At 57.1% G+C, this 15,271-nt stretch overlaps 3 protein-coding genes across 3 annotated transcripts in view, besides 1 other annotated feature; all 3 read left to right on the top strand.

The window, feature by feature from the left end:
* Nucleotides 1-4,141, top strand: part of LPMP_341310 (hypothetical protein) — a gene marked incomplete at both ends in the record, with an annotated part of 10,221 nt that extends 6,080 nt beyond the window's left edge. The window contains one exon of the mRNA XM_010704256.1: nucleotides 1-4,141. Coding sequence (XP_010702558.1) covers nucleotides 1-4,141 — 4,141 coding nt within the window.
* Nucleotides 4,142-5,135: 994 nt separating this feature from the next.
* Nucleotides 5,136-6,110, top strand: LPMP_341320 (hypothetical protein; the record flags this gene model as incomplete). The annotated part of the gene is made up of 1 exon (XM_010704257.1): nucleotides 5,136-6,110. One exon carries the CDS (start codon nucleotides 5,136-5,138, stop codon nucleotides 6,108-6,110), a length of 975 nt encoding a protein of 324 aa, XP_010702559.1.
* A 1,498-nt stretch (nucleotides 6,111-7,608) lies between these two features.
* Nucleotides 7,609-8,052: a repeat region.
* Nucleotides 8,053-10,200: 2,148 nt separating this feature from the next.
* Nucleotides 10,201-12,186, top strand: LPMP_341330 (choline/ethanolamine kinase, putative; the record flags this gene model as incomplete). Its single annotated transcript, XM_010704258.1, has 1 exon — nucleotides 10,201-12,186. One exon carries the CDS (start codon nucleotides 10,201-10,203, stop codon nucleotides 12,184-12,186), a length of 1,986 nt encoding a protein of 661 aa, XP_010702560.1.
* Between the last annotated feature and the right edge of the window lie 3,085 nt (nucleotides 12,187-15,271).

The raw sequence follows: 15,271 nt of genomic DNA on the forward strand, positions 1-15,271 counted from the left end.
AGTGCCGACGGCCGCGCAGCTGGCGGAGCGTGCTGGCGCTGTTGTGCGCGCCCGTGCTGAGGAGGCGGCAGGGCTGTGCAGCATCGCCGAGAGCCTTGGCGTGCCGCCGGACGCGTACGCTGGCGAGTGTAGCGGCGAGCGGGTGCCGACGGCCGCGCAGCTGGCGGAGCGTGCTGGCGCTGTTGTGCGCGCCCGTGCTGAGGAGGCGGCAGGGCTGTGCAGCATCGCCGAGAGCCTTGGCGTGCCGCCGGACGCGTACGCTGGCGAGTGTAGCGGCGAGATGACTTCTACATGTTCGAATGTGCTTGGAGGTATTGACAGTCTGGTGAAGCACTGTAAGAGTGCTGATGAATTGGCGTCGAGAAGTGCCAGTGAATTGCAGGCTGCTGTTCGCGTTTTGGTGAAGTTGTGGGAAGCTGTGGAGGAGGCAGGAGTCGTGACGGCGGACCTGAGAGATGGTTGGTGGGCTGTTGGTGGCCTCAGCCGTTGGGAAGTTGGTGCCGAACTCATCTGTGGGCTTTCTGCGGCGGTGGAAGTGTCGCGGGTGGAGGTTGGGGATGCCTCGGAGCGCATTAAGCTCTTCGAGGAGCAGCTGGTGGACGTGGAACGTGACCAGAACGAGTCTCGTGAGGCGATCACAGCTGCGGTAGAGAAACTGCGTGGTGGACTAGAGGAGGTGAATGCTGAGGATAACGGTGAGATGTCCCCGCCTTCTTCGTGTGGATCGACGGTGTGCGGGCCTCTGTTTGCCAGTCTGCGACAACTCACAAGCGAGGTATCGGATGTCGCCTCTGTGCTGCGGCGAGTAAAGCAGGTGTTGGAAGAGCATAATGCTGAAGAGAAATGCATGCCGGAGCTGGAGGAGATGAGCTTTCCTGCTTCACAGGGGGACGGTAGTGACGGGCTCATGGCGGGCAAGGTAGTCATCTACGAGGATGTGGTTGCTGGCGTACGTGCGAAGGTAGACGCCTTGAGGAAGGAGCGGGCAAAGCGACTTGAGACAGATAGCGTTCTGAAGAACTTCTTGAGTGCTGTTGCCGATCAAGGCTCGTTTACCTCCGAGGAACCGGTGTCCCGTCCACCGTCGCTGACATTGCGCCGATGCATGAAGCCTAAGGCGAAGCCGCAGCCAGCGGATTTAGATTCCAGCGTCACGGAGGAGTTTACCTTGCTACGCACACCATTGCATTTGCCTGCTAGCAATGACAGCACCGCCATGCCACTTGGGCGCAGTTGCAGTATCCCAGTACCACTGGCCTCCTGGGCTACCGGTGACATGCTGGAGAAAGTGTGTCACCATATGAACGAGGCCGAGAACGCAGTCAGGATAATGCGGGTTGCCGTTGCTGCGGCGTACGAAGCACTGGGCGGCGAGAATGACGTGGTACACGCGTCAGACGACGAGGCAGCCCGGCTTCTGGTGGAGCTGGCGCGGAATACCGCTGTCAGCATCGAGTCTGTTAGGAGCCTTCTGGACCCACTGGAGAGGCGTGACGCTCCGACTGGTCAACGTGAGTCGCTTGCGCAACTGATGGATCGCATCAAGGGAAAACTTGGCAGCAGCTCTGGGTGCTCCATGCCCACCGTATTGCAGGTGGTGGAGGAAGGTATGCAGTTTATGCACAACGAAGCCAACTCCTCGCGTCCATCACCGAGGTCGTCGGTGAATCGGCGCCTGCCGCGCAAACAGAAACCTGTGGCGCCGGAAGTGGTGGGCTCAGAGAGCTTTTCTCTCACCCATCAGGTGACGTACAGCCGCGACAACTCCTTGTCGTCACTGGCATCGACGCTGCGGGTGCTGCCTCTGCCGCCTCCTGGCTTACCAACTTCGGCCGAGGATATCGAGAAGAAGATTGGGTGCCGTTTGAAAGAGCTGGATGCGCTACGACGTGGCTGTAGCATTGCCCTCAGAACTCTAGACTCCTCGCTGAAAGTCTCTGATATGGACTGCGACACCATGGTCATGCATCTGGTGGGACGCTGTAACGACGTGCAAACAGCGATGCAGATCACGGATACTGTCTTTGAGGACGACAACATGATATCAGAGCTGAGTTCTGCGAAGACGTTGTACAGCGCCAGCAACCGTTCCGCAAGCGAGCACCCGCTGTTGATGCGCTGTAGCACTCTTGTTAGTGCCGTCAAGTCCCTCAGCAACGTGTGCGAGTCGATGCGGCACACGCAGGCCAACATGGCGAAGCAGCAGCGTTTTCTCATCCACAATGAAGCTCAAAACACAAGTGAGATGCGACGGGCGCTGTTGGAGTTAGAGGAGAAGCTGCGCGACGCCAATGCAGAGCTGATGGAGTCGCACAAAGTGAGAGAGGCAACGGAGAAGAAGGCAGCCGAGGTGTCGTGTGCTTTGGAGATGGCGCAGAATCAGCTCTCTAACCTGCAGAACGTCCGAAACGACATGGAGGAGTCACTGACGCAGCTCAAGCAACAGCATGACGAAGATGCTGATGAGCTAGATCGAGCCGAGGAGAAACTGAACACCTTGTCCAACTCTGTTTCTAGGCTGCAAGAGTCTCTGGAGGTGGCTAGTGATGTTGTGCGTGAGGAGGTGTTGGGGGCGTGCCAGCGGCTTCACTTAGCTGTGATAGGAAGGGAGATGCCAGAGCCTGAGATACCTGCCGAAGGCAGGTCGCAAGAGTTACTTCTTCCGGCTCTTCATGTCATCACCAAGGCACTGCAGAGCGCCATGGAGGAGACCACCCGGTTTGCCACCAGGGACAAGGGAATTGCGACTGCGTTTGCTGAGGAGCGTGTGCGTGCTGCACAGCAGGCCGCGGCGCTGAGGGGTGAGCTTGCCTCCATTGCAGAAGTGAAGGAGGTGGCAGAGGCGAGAGCCAAGGCCACCGCGAAGCACCTGAAGCAGACCGAGGACGCTTTTGAGGACGAAGTTGCGAAGCTGAAGCGGGCTCTTCGCAACAGCGAGGCTATGCTGGAGGACGAGGAGGCGAATCACCAGCGTCGGTTGCGCCAGGCCCAGGCCGCTGCAGAAGATCAGCTGGCAGCGGTACAGCGGCGCTTAGACTCTGTCATGTGTGTGCAGGCTGAGGAGGCGCGGCTGCGAGTGGCATCTGAGGAGAAGGTACAGAAGTTGCGCGACGCTCTCGCAGAGGCGGAGTCGGAGCTGGCCCGACAGCAGCGCCACGCAGCTGAGGATGTCATGACGCAACGTAAAGAGGACATGCGGCGCATAGAATCGCTAGAAGCAGACCTTGCTGCAGCTCGCCTGCACAGCAACGAGTTGGCGCAGGCTCTTGGTCGCGCGACGCACGACGGTGCTGATGCTGCACGGGCTCTCGAGGCATCAACACAGGAGATGGCCCAGTTAGCCGCAGAGCTGGCGGACACGCGCGCGCAGCTGCGCACAGGGAATGAGGAGTTGGCAAGTATCTGTGCGACCATAGCCTCAACTGGATTAGCGTCGTCAATGACGTCGTCTGCATCCTTGCCAGCGCCACCAGCGAGGGCAACAGAGCTCCTGGAAGGACTCCTAGGTCATATTGCGGTGCTGCAGCGTGCGCTAGAAACCCAAGAAATGGTGCAGCAACGGCGTCGCACCAGGGGTACACAGAGCGAGGATTTTGTGGCCGAAACACTGGCGGCGTTCACAGCCATCTGGGCCGCCGCGGTAAAAGCCGGACGCGCGCCAGCTCGGCTCAACGAAGAGTGGCTGACGCCGATGGATAAGGCGGATGTTGTGTCGAACGTTCTGACGCGCGATGACTCCCCGCGGTTAGATGATCTTGCGGCTACCAGACAGCGCCTGTTGGGTTTGTTGTGTCGCTCGCCGTTGCACTACCAAGGGGGATCAGCAGCGCTAGGGCCTCTCGAGAATGCCACTACGGCAGCCTTGCTTCAGACCTACCATGAAGCAATGGAAGGGTGCTACGGGGCTCAACAGGCTGCGCTTGAGCGAGAGCTTCGAGATGCGCATAGCAAAATTCAGACTCTTTTGGCGCGGCTACAGGAGCAAGAGGAGCAGCACACGATTGAGGCGACGGAGGTGGAGATACGCGTTGGGCACATGCGCGCGATGGTGCAAAGCAAGCTCATGGCAGATGAGATTGCCGAGCAACGCATGCGAGAGACGGAGGCTTCCGTGCACAGGCACTTCGTACTCGAGTCGTAGATGCTGAACTTGACGCTTGCCACGTATATGCGTGCACATACGCTGATCGACTTGATGCAAGTGTCTGTAGGTGTGTGTGTGTGTGCGCGTATGTGTGCCTGCCCAAGCACGCATGTGAGATGGAAACACCAATGATCAAATCCCCCTGTACTACCTCTTCTTGGGCGCACGTTTGGGTGGACGGCGGTTTTCTCTCCCCTTCCCCTCCGCTGGTACGCGCCATGGGCCACAACGCGCGGTGCACTGCATGGTGGTCAAGGCGAGTGCATTCTCCCAGTTGTGCGCTTGCTTGTTCTCTCCCTGCTCACCCCTTTCGCATTCAGGGTCTGTTTAGGTTGCACCACGACTTCTATCGCCTCTTTTCGGTCCCCACTCTACACCCCCATTGGTCCATCCCACCTCATTTCACTTCGCCTTCCCCTTGGCCCTCTTGCGCTTCTTCTGCGTCATCTCTTCTCGCCTTGAACACGTCTGTGTGTGTGTGTGCGTATGCGTGCTGTGCTGTGTTGTGTCTTCGGTGATTAACGGGCGCCTCTTGCCAGCCGCCGCGTTTCATATTCCTTTTTGTACCTTTGCGCTCTCGCCAAACGCGCTGGCGCTATTCGAGCGTGTGTTACCTCCCCCCTCTTTTTTTTCCCTTTCGCGCTATCCCTTGTCTGGTGCGTGCCGCTCCATACCGCAGAAGAAGAAAACAAGAGTGTTGCGTACCAAATCCGAAGGGCATGGAAACCTTCACGCGCGCGCACATATACCCCCCACACACACATACCCGTACCCGTACATAGGCGTGAGGATCCTTGATTGCTTTGCCTCTCCCCATTCTACACCTACTCTCCTTGTTTCTTTCTCGTTCCCCGTGCCCCATCACACGCCGCGTCTCTCGCGTGCACCGCACACTACACCGTACACAGGTGGATCGAGGTTGTTGTAACACCGCGCATATCATCGCCATCTCACTTTTTCCGTCCCTTTCCCCGGCAAAACATACAAAAGGATGGCAGTGTCGAACACAACATCGATAGCGTCGCCGGGGCTCGTGATGACGGAGGCAGAGCTGCGAAAGGCGGTGCAGCCGGCCCCTCTCCATAAGGTAAGGAACTTCTCTGGTGCGACCATCGCAGCCGACTGCTCTACGGCGATCGCCGTCGCCCTCACAGCCTCCATTCCGATCTCTATCATCGACTACAGCATTATGGCGCGAGTGGCTGGTGTTGCCCCGAGTAGCATGCAGGAGCTCGCTAAGGGTGTTACAACGGTGCTATTCCGCCCTCACAAGTTTTTTTTCCCATGCGCAGAAAATAAATGCAGCCTGGTGTATCGCGTTTGTGCAACCACGTACGGCTTTACGTACATTGGCTCTAATCTGGCAAAGAGCTACTGCGAGTCGCACGGGATGGAGAAGGATGCCAATCTGGCCGCAGGTATTGCGAGTGGTGTGATGAACACCATCTTCACCATCTGGAAGGACAGCATCATCCTGCGCGCTCTGCCGCCGGTAAATCCGAGTGATTTGTCCAGCGCGAAGAAGTCAGTGCCGTTTTTGACCCGCGCCCTTTTCTGCGGGCGTGACACTCTGACGTGCGTGGCCGCTTTCACGTTCGTGCCCATTGTCGCGTCGTGGATCTCGGGCTATGCGTACTACCAGAAGCGTCTTCCGCAGGCCCCCAATGCAATTCTTCCCGAGAACGAGGGCAAGGTGAACCTGCCAATCTCATGCGTCGACACAGCGCAGATGTTGACCCCGGCGCTTCTGCAGTTCGTGACGACGCTCATGCACATTACTGCTATTCGGTACCGACAGACGCATCCGCACTTTTCGCTGAAGGACCTCTCCGACAGCTTGCGGAGCACGTACCTCTCTTCGACGGTGCTGCGCATGTGTCGCATTATGCCAGCCTTCGGCATCGGTGGCATCATGAATCGAGAACTGCGCTCCTCGTTGCTGGACAAAGCAGACCCTCATGAGTAGCAGACCATAGCGTAAATCATGTCTTCGAAAGGAGTGAAGGGGAGCGCGCGCAGACATTGAGAGATTTGCCACGCAACGCACTTAAGTGTTCGCACGTGTGCGTGCGTTGTGTGTGAAGAGCGGGAGACATGCCAAGTGATGCGTCGTCTCTCCTCGTAAGGCACTGCACTGCATTGCGTGCGTGTGTGCTGCTCTGCGCATGCTCCTCAGTGAAATGCAATCAAAGCGTTGTTTCCTCCTCTTCTGCTTGCGTGTAGCCTTGTGAGTCTGGGCGCGCTTTCTTACCGCTTACTGCAAATGTAGGCGTTCGTTTTTCATTCGCCTATTCTCTCCGGAGCCTTCCCTTGCACACTGGTGTGCGCAGGCCTGTGGGAGCGTCTAGGGGGAGGGGGACCGCGGCGGCGCTCGCTGACGATAGACAGATGGAGCATTCAGTGAAGGAGGTTCGCGAGGATGGAGTGCGGCGTGTGAGATGATGACACGGTGAAACGAGACCGATGCTGATGGTAAGCCGGGAGTAGGCGGCGCAGGAGGAGGGAGGGGCAGCACACTGGCGTACACCTGAGCGGAGTAGCACTGGTATCGTCACTCTTCTCGGCGGCACGTCTTTCTTTTTTTTTTGTAGCTCTGCTGACCCCTTTATCTCTTTCTCACCATTTCCCCCCACGCGCTCTCACTCCTGCCTTTCTCTCTCACGCCTATCCTCTCCCTCTCTCTGTCTCATCGCTTGCACATGTTGTATTGCCAACGTTGTCTTTTCCTGTTTCATATCGCTTACTCCTCTTTTTTCTCTCTCCGCAGCTCCTGCTGGGGTGGGGCTGAGGTTGTGTATGTGTGTGCATCTCGGATGAAAGACCGAGCAGGGAAGCAAGGGGTAAGGAAGCAGAACTGAGTGAAGATGAGTGGAAGGGGTGGAGGTGACGAGGGTGAGGGCGTGCACCACAGGGCGATTACGCGCAGAGGTGCTCGCTTACTTTGTGTCCTAGCATCACTTCCTGTCCCCAAATCCTCTCTATATGGAGATTGACACGCTTGCACTTGCACACACTACCCTGTCAAGTGTGACTGCTATCTGAACCCGCTTCCCCCGCCTTTCTTTTTCTAAGTTGTACGCTCCCCCCGCCCCGCCCTCCTCCTCGTGCTGCACTTCCCTTTCTCTCACCGGGTCGGCATTTTCGTAGTCTTTTTTGTTGTTCTCTTTTTGTGCTTCGTCCGGCACCCCCCCCCTGTCACCACATTTTCCTTGAAAGAAAAACAAAAACGCGCACATCCACCCTTTACGTAGAGTCACCGAAAACCCAATACATTCGTTTTTCTCTCTCTTTTCTGTTCTCTGACGCGAGCATCACGACGCCTCAGCTCGTCTTGCGCCTCCCTCTCCCGTGTTTTTGCGACCACCCTTCCTATACCCCTCCCGTTCCTTTTCGCCATGCGATTTGATATGCCAACCCCTTCGCCCATATTTTCCCTTTTCCCTTCCCCCCCCCCCCCCATGTGGCCCTGTCAACGGGAGACACCTCAGCGCGCAGCACCCCAGAGCGCAGCACCTCCCCTCGCTCTGCGCGGCGAAGCCGAACAGAGCCTCCCTACCCCAGCCAACGCCGAGCTGCCTCTGGCGGTGGCAGGGCGAAGCACCCACGACGTAGCGAAGCCAGGGCGGCGCCGGGTCGGGGCGACCTGCAACAGTGCACACGCCTGCGCCATCCATGCGATGGACGGGGTGCCGGCGTGACTCGGGCGTGTCTCACCCGGCCCGCACCGCCTGGCGGTGTTTGGGCGGGGGGTGGGGCTGAGGCCGTGCCCCGGTGACTGAGCCGGCGGGTTGCTGCACTGTGCGTGTCTAGCGCTGCTTCGCACCGCGCGGTGGGTCACTGACAGGCGGGAGGGGGGGGGGTGGAGTGGAGTTTGTGCTCACTGTGTGGGAGAGGATATGGACGTGCTGGGCGAATAAATCTCTGAAGAGCGCGCGCATACCCATGCGCTTGTGTATATCTTCTCTTGCTTGATGTTTCCTGAGTTGAGGCGGAGTCTATCTTTTATTGCCTTTCTTTCGTGAGTGCACGCCCTTCGCACTCGCGCCTCTTCTTGATTTGAATTGATGAAGGCGTGCAAATCTGTCCCTTTGGCTGGGCGTGGATGAGTGCGACCAGTAAGGATGGACGTCACGGGGCTGTGCACTCAGGCAAGGGAGGCAGGATTGTGTGTGTAGGGTTCAGGTAAGAGTGAGTGGGTTAAGTGAGCGGGCGTTCAGGATGCTGAGGAGAGAGCGAGCGAGCGCTAAATCACGGTGCACTGACCTCGCGATTCTTTACACAGTAAGGAAGCGTATTTTAGCTTACACGACTGAAGCCCTCTTCAGGGGTGACAGTAGTGCCACATTTTGTGTAGCCCACGCATATCTATAAAGAGGGATGAAAGTAATCGCAAAAAAACACCAAGGCAGGGAATAATACTCTACCCACGCAAGCAAATATAGGAGGCGAGGGGGACGGTCCAAGTGACCAAAGGCAAGGAAGCGTGGCGCACAGGTGCTAATGTTGAACAGCAGAACAAGCAGAAGTGGCTACATCCTCTTCTCCCCCTTCCTCCGAACCTCCCGACCGGCTCGTATCTCCCTTCTTTTCTTTCTCGCCGAAGCTATCAGCAGCGCGACCAACACCCGCTCGCTCAAAAAAAAAACAAGCATCCAGAAACGCCAGAGTAGAGAGTTACTTCCACCTCACAGGCATCGGTCCGACCCAGACAGTGATCGCACGTAGCCCCCCTCCTCCCTCCTTTCGAGTCATCCGAAAACACACGCACGTACGCGCTGAACTGTGTGGGGGCGACTCAAATTTTAGCGCCTTTGTCTTGTCCTTTTCTCGGTGTGTGGAGGATACGGTGAGACTGAGGGTGGTGGTGGTGGTTGAGATGGCGAAGAGAGAGAGAGAGGCGGGGAGTGTCAATGCGGTTTGCGGTCCTCTCGCGCCTGCGTATCGCACATTGCCACTGGGGATGCCTTTTTTTTCCTCTTACTCTGTCTTCTCTACTGATGAAGAAAAAAAAAGATGATGAGACACACGCACACCCCTCTTCTATTCTCTTGCTTCTGCTTACGCGCATTCTCTCCTTGATCCCCCTCTCCCCACCACACACGCACACACGCATATATATATATATATATATACATATGCACGTGCTGTCGAAACACATGTTGAGTCCCGCACAGAAACAGTCTCCCCCTTTCCCCTTGCCTTCTCTCTCTCTCTTCTTTGTGTTCCTTTGCTTACGTATAACCAACGCGTATTATCACATTCTGGCGTAAACTCTATCATCGCCAGGAACATAGCCAGAACAGGGAAGAAGAAACGAGCAGCAACAGCGCTAGCGGTGCATCGAAATAGGTGGAATCGTTGTGCATTCTGTAAGTAGGGATTCTTAAGGTTAAAGCACCCACCCACACACACCCATACACACACGTAGCGCACAGACACCGCTGCACGAGTGTTTAGCAAAGTCGCTGCAGCTGCCGTTGAGCTTCTTTGTCTCTTTTTGTGCCCTTCACTTAACCCTCATCATTCTTTTCATTTTGCTCTGTCGTACTCTACGCCGTTTGGCACCCTCCCTTCCTTTTTGCCTAACGTGGCCACACCGCCTGCGACCGAGTTTGGACCGAAGGCGCAAAAGAACGAAGCACACCACGACACTGTCACGCACGTATACCCGCTCTGTCACCCTTGCAAACGCGCCTATCCATTTCTTCATCTGCTTGGAGCAGGGACACCCGTACCCCGTAAACACCCCTGCATCACAATTGTCTTCTCTTTCTGCCTTTGCTCTCACAGTTCTGAGTCCTTTTTACCTTCTTAAGGAGGAAAAAAATAAAACCAACGGATCTGCACTGCTATCTGTTCGACTCGTGAACGTGTGTGCCAGCACGGGACACCCTTTTCGATCATTAGCTTCACTCTCCTCGCTGTCTCACTCGGCGATCCATTTTCTTCCTCTTCTACCTCCACCTGAAGTGGCTGTGTCCCTGCCTTCTCCCCCCTCCTCACCCAGTACCCAACGTATGCGAGAGCTGCGCTAACGTGCGCAAATAAAAGGCCTAATGATGAGTGTGGACGATCCGGAGAATGTGTTCCGCACTGTTAACATGCGTGACCTGATCACGCGCGCAGCGCGCGAGCCGCCGCGCTCTGCCCTGTACGAGTACGTCAAGTCTCTTAAGAACGATAACACTCAGAGCACCCCTCTGTCCCTGGCGTCCGATGACTCCTGGGACTCCACCTACAACAGCGTGGCGGAAGGCTTGTTGGAGATTGGCGACGCTACTGGGGACGCCGAGACGCGGAACTTGATCTACAAGCTGTGCCACTCGCTCCACAAGAAGGCGGTACAGAAGATCGAGGAGTCCCGGCAGCATTGCCACGGGTCGGTGGAGGTGAACGCAAGGCATGAAAAGAACATGTCACATGTCGAGGATTGGATGCCGTTGCTGCATCTCTTCGACCCGCAGAGGTTCTACGCGGTGCGAGGCACCCCCCTGACGGCTGCCACCACTGCTGAGCGTCCGCTCAGCCTCAACGTGGCGGAAAACCCGAGGGAGGCTTCGCAGTTGCTCTTGGACGAGCTGGACGTTGAGAAGCTGTCCGGTGGCAACAGCAATCATGTGTACCGCCTAGCGCACCCAGACTTCCCCGGCAAGACAGTACTGTTACGCGTGTATGGTAGCAATGACAGTGAAGCGATTGATCGATTCCGCGACGTGATGGCAATGCGCGAGATGAGCCGGGCGAGGCTGAGTCCGGCCGTCCTGCACTCCTTCAAGTGGGGTCGTGTCGAGGAGTTCATGGACGATGTTGCGACGTGCTCGACGGATATGTTGCTTCGCAGCCCAACCCTGCTAGCGGAGGTGTGGCTGCTAGTACGCGAGATGCACAGCCTGCCGTACGCCTCCTTTCTTCCGCAGAACGTCAACAACGAGAAGATCCGTCACTTGCTGCACCCGGCGCTCGCGGACTCCCAATACGCCACCCCTGCGGAGTACTGCGACGCCTTGTCAGCGCGCCTGAAGAAGGTGGTGCTGGCGAACAAGAGCAACTACTACCTTGACAACACAAGCCAGAAGCTGATGGAGGACGTGTGCCCGTCCTCCTTCGAGCGCACGTGCTTCCGCTTCCTGCGACTCATCAGCAACCTCATTCTAGAGTCCTACCGCACCTCCTTCGTGTCCTTCATTAGCGCCGAGGTAATGTTGCTGCGCGAGCTGCTCATGAAGCGGGCGGTGCCGCTCGTCTTCTCGCACAACGACTTGAACCCGGGCAACATCCTCCTGGCGTGGCGCAAGGTGCCAAAGGAGATGCGCCGACAAGCTGTCAACGACGAGGATGAGGATGACGAGGTGACACCGGTGACCTCTGACCAGTCCACGGCCTTCAGTCGCAAATTTCTCTCCAAGAAGGGTCGCCACCGGAACCTGGTCGACATGAAGGGCATCATCTTCATTGACTTCGAGTACACAGACGTGAACTACCGATGCTTCGATCTTGGAAACACGATCTGCGAGCTGGACTACGACTACACCCGCGGCACCGCCGAAGGCGAGCCTGGGTTCATCAAGTACCATTACACCTTTCCCCCGGAGGAGTACAAAGAGCAGTGGAAGGGGCTTCCAATGACGTACCCGCGTTGCCCAGAGCTCATCTACACCACATGGCAGAAAAACGAGCAGCATCGCCAAGAACACGGGGGCGAGGCACCGCCGTCGACAGAGATGCACCTCGGGCACATCTGCTTGAAAGGACTCCAGGCGTACTTTGCGGCTGCGGCACCGGCGAGTGCTGCTCGCGATGCCGCCACTCCGATCACCCGTGACGAGCTCACGGAAGTGTTAATTGGCACCATGTGCTCACACCTGAGCTGGTCACTCTGGTCCTTTGTGATGTGCGCCAACCCCAACGTAGGCACGAACAACGCAAACGACGACCCCTTCGCCAAGGGGAGTAGTGGGCTCGACTACATTTACTACGGTAACTGCCGCTTGCAGGAGTACGTGGTGCTGAAGCAATGGATGCAAGAGAGGCAGCTTATCTGAGTGAGCACCAATGTGCCCAGTTAAGGGTGTTCCTTGTTTCCACTATACGTACCTCCTTTCTATTCTGTATGTGTGTGTGTGTGTGCCTGCGCTCCGTACTTGCCTTTTTCCTTGTGGCCTGCTAGGGTGAGTGCGTGTGTCTTTCGTGGACCTCTTTCTCTCCACGTGTGGAAACGAAATTCGATAGCAACGGTGTTTCCCGTTGTTTTCTTTCAGCCTTTTTCCTCACTTTCTCTCCACCGCTATCTACCTGTGTGCTTGTGGCACTCAGTGACCTCAACGCCTTTCGATAGTCCTTCCTACTTTCCTCACTTCCATCCCCCACCTCGCCGCTCGATGGCTGTTTTCATCTTTTGTCCGTCTTGCTAGGCTCGCCATTCATCTGCGTTCTTTCGACTTCCCTCACGAGGTACGGGCGATGGGGACGGCGCGTGTGCGGCGGATACGTGAGGCGGTGCATCGTGATGCCTGCGCGTCTGGTTGTGTTCACTCTCGTGGAGAACGGGATAGCACAGGGAACACCGAGACAGCTCCGGGGCGCATGGCGTGTGCTGACCCACCTTGGTGATTATGTATGTGCGCATGCTGGCGAGGAACTCTTTCCAAGACGGTGTCTCTCTCTACTCCGTCGCCTTTCTCCCTCCTTTGCCTCTTTCCGCCGCTCGCGGGTCGGCGCGGGTGCGCCCCCTTCCCCCGTCGCGGCGGGCCTTTTCCTCTTTCCCCGGGGCACGTGGCGGGGCGTCGCAGGGCGGCCCCCTCCCGCGGCGCCCCAGGGGCCGGCACCGCACCCCCCCGCCGGAGTGGGCAGGGCACCGAAGAAAAGAAACTGCCCGCAAAGCGGAGCAGCAGCGGTTTTCCGGCGGACGGAGTGGCGAGGAAGATGACAGGCGGGGAGAGGGGCAGCTGGACGGGACACGACGGCGCTGAATCAGGCGTTGGCTTGAGCTTCGCCGAGATGAAGATGCAAAGGGTAGACGCGCGCACAAGGTGAGGGCGCAAAGAAGGACGAGCGTGATGCACGGACACACGAACTTGCCGACTTCGAAAGGATGATATAGGGAAGGCTTTTCAGCCCTGAAGCCAAGTAGCGTGAGCAGGAAAGTAATATTAACACAGCTCTCCGCCATGGCTGTAATGTTGAGTAGCGTGATGCTGATCCCGTAATGGTGGCTGAAGAGCTCGTCGACGCACGCGTTCGAGGACCCCGATGCGCCGAACGGCACGAGGTATGTACGCTTCTCCAGCAGCGGAGAACTGACCATCTTGGGTCCCGGTACGAATGAGATGGCTAGCACCGCCCGGCGTGAAGGCTTCTGTTTTGCTGTTGGGGTTTCCATTCCGGTGTTCTTATCCGTAGGCACGAGCCGCGTGCGCTACTGAATGTGCAACCGCGGCAGCATTGGGGCCAAGCGGCACGCCATATTCAACACAGGGGTTGCACGCATCAATCAACCCGCTTGCCGGCATGGTGCTTGGTGCTTACCCAGGGTGCGACAAAGAAAAAAAGAGAGAATCACTGGGACAGCGTAGTGCGGTATGGGCGTATGCGTAGAAGGGATGGCGCACCGCAGCAGCCAGAGCAACGACCAGAAAGGGGGAGAAAAGTGGGTGGAGACTGAGGAGACTCAATGAAGGGGGGCTCGACGATGTTCGGCTGTCGTGGCGCTTCTCTCTTACCCGTCACCCGCACACCCACGCAATCGCTCTCACCGCATTCAGCAGTGGAATCGGGGTCTGCAAGCTTCACTTCAACATAATGATGACACCCACATATCGTCATCGAGGGACAGGCATGCTTTCCTGTTTGTTTTTTTCTTTTTTTCTTCTCTTACGTATCTTGCTCGGCTCATTTTCCGCTTGGCTGTGTGTGTGTCAAAGAACGGCAGTGACTAGACACAGACACGTGGCTTCGAGTGCTTCTACACGCTCAGCGAACACGCATGTCTGTTCTGTTGGTCACCTGAGGTACTCGCGTACGCGGGCGTTTCCGACGACGACGTAACAGGAGAGGGGGAGGAGGGAGGAGGCCGTCACACTTGCTGCCTCCTCCCTCCTCTCTCCACGTCCTCTGTCTCACCCCTGCACCATAATCGCCGCTAATTTGTTGCGTCATCCTCTGCGCATTCTCCAAAGCTTTTTGTGTTCTTCCGTCGGATAGTGACCGACCCACGCTCCACACACCCTCACTGATGAGCCGCCATTCAAGAAGCACATGCAGAGGGGGGGGGGCAAGAGACCGACAGGGAGAGGAAGAGACACACAACAACAACGGAGGAAATACCCCCCAAAGAGAAAAAAAAACGACAAGGGTCATGACGGAAGGTAGCGCGAGGGGGGGGGTGCTGGTTCGAAGCGCGGCGTGGGCGCGCATCTGTTTGTGTGGTGGATCTGCGCCTACCCGAACAGGCGCCCCCCTCTTTACATCTTTGGCTCGGTGCCTCTTTCCAGCGACCTTTTAACGAAAGAGAGACCGGCATTGTCAAAAGATGCCAAAAAATGGGGAGGAGAGTCCAACCGCTACAGAGGCGCACTCGACGCAAGTGGCCCACGTCCAGAGTAGACACGCTGGTAGATATGGGGGCCTCTGATGGCGGCGGACAACGTTCGCGAGGGCGTAGAGGAAAAGACGGGACTTGGTCAGAGGCTGCAGTTCGCACCGAATCACTCGCCATGAGGGAGGATAGAAAAAGTGTCTTTGTCGATCACTGTTGACAAGGAAGGAAGCCGTAATAAGATGAGAAGGAAAAGGCACCAGCAACGCTCTTTATCAGACACTCGCGCGGATGCCGGCCCCAAATCACCCCCCTGTGAGCCTATGGCTCTCTCATGCGCGGGTCCAGTGCGAAGAGCACAAATTCCAAAAAGAGTAAAAAAGCGCGTTTCTGTGCTTGTTCCTTCTCGCACCACCTCACCTCCCTCCTCTTCCTAACTACCCTTCCTGCATCTATGCGTTACCTCCCAAAGAAAGGGGGTGGTGTTAGGGGAAGAAATGGAGGGTGCTTCTTTCCAAGCCGTGCGAGTGATAGTCACCGAGAGAGCCAGGGCAGGTGGCAAGGTGGTGGAGATGGGGAAAGAGAGGAGTGAA

Source organism: Leishmania panamensis (assembly GCF_000755165.1).
Source record: "Leishmania panamensis strain MHOM/PA/94/PSC-1 chromosome 34 sequence".
Lineage (NCBI taxonomy): Eukaryota > Euglenozoa > Kinetoplastea > Trypanosomatida > Trypanosomatidae > Leishmania > Leishmania panamensis.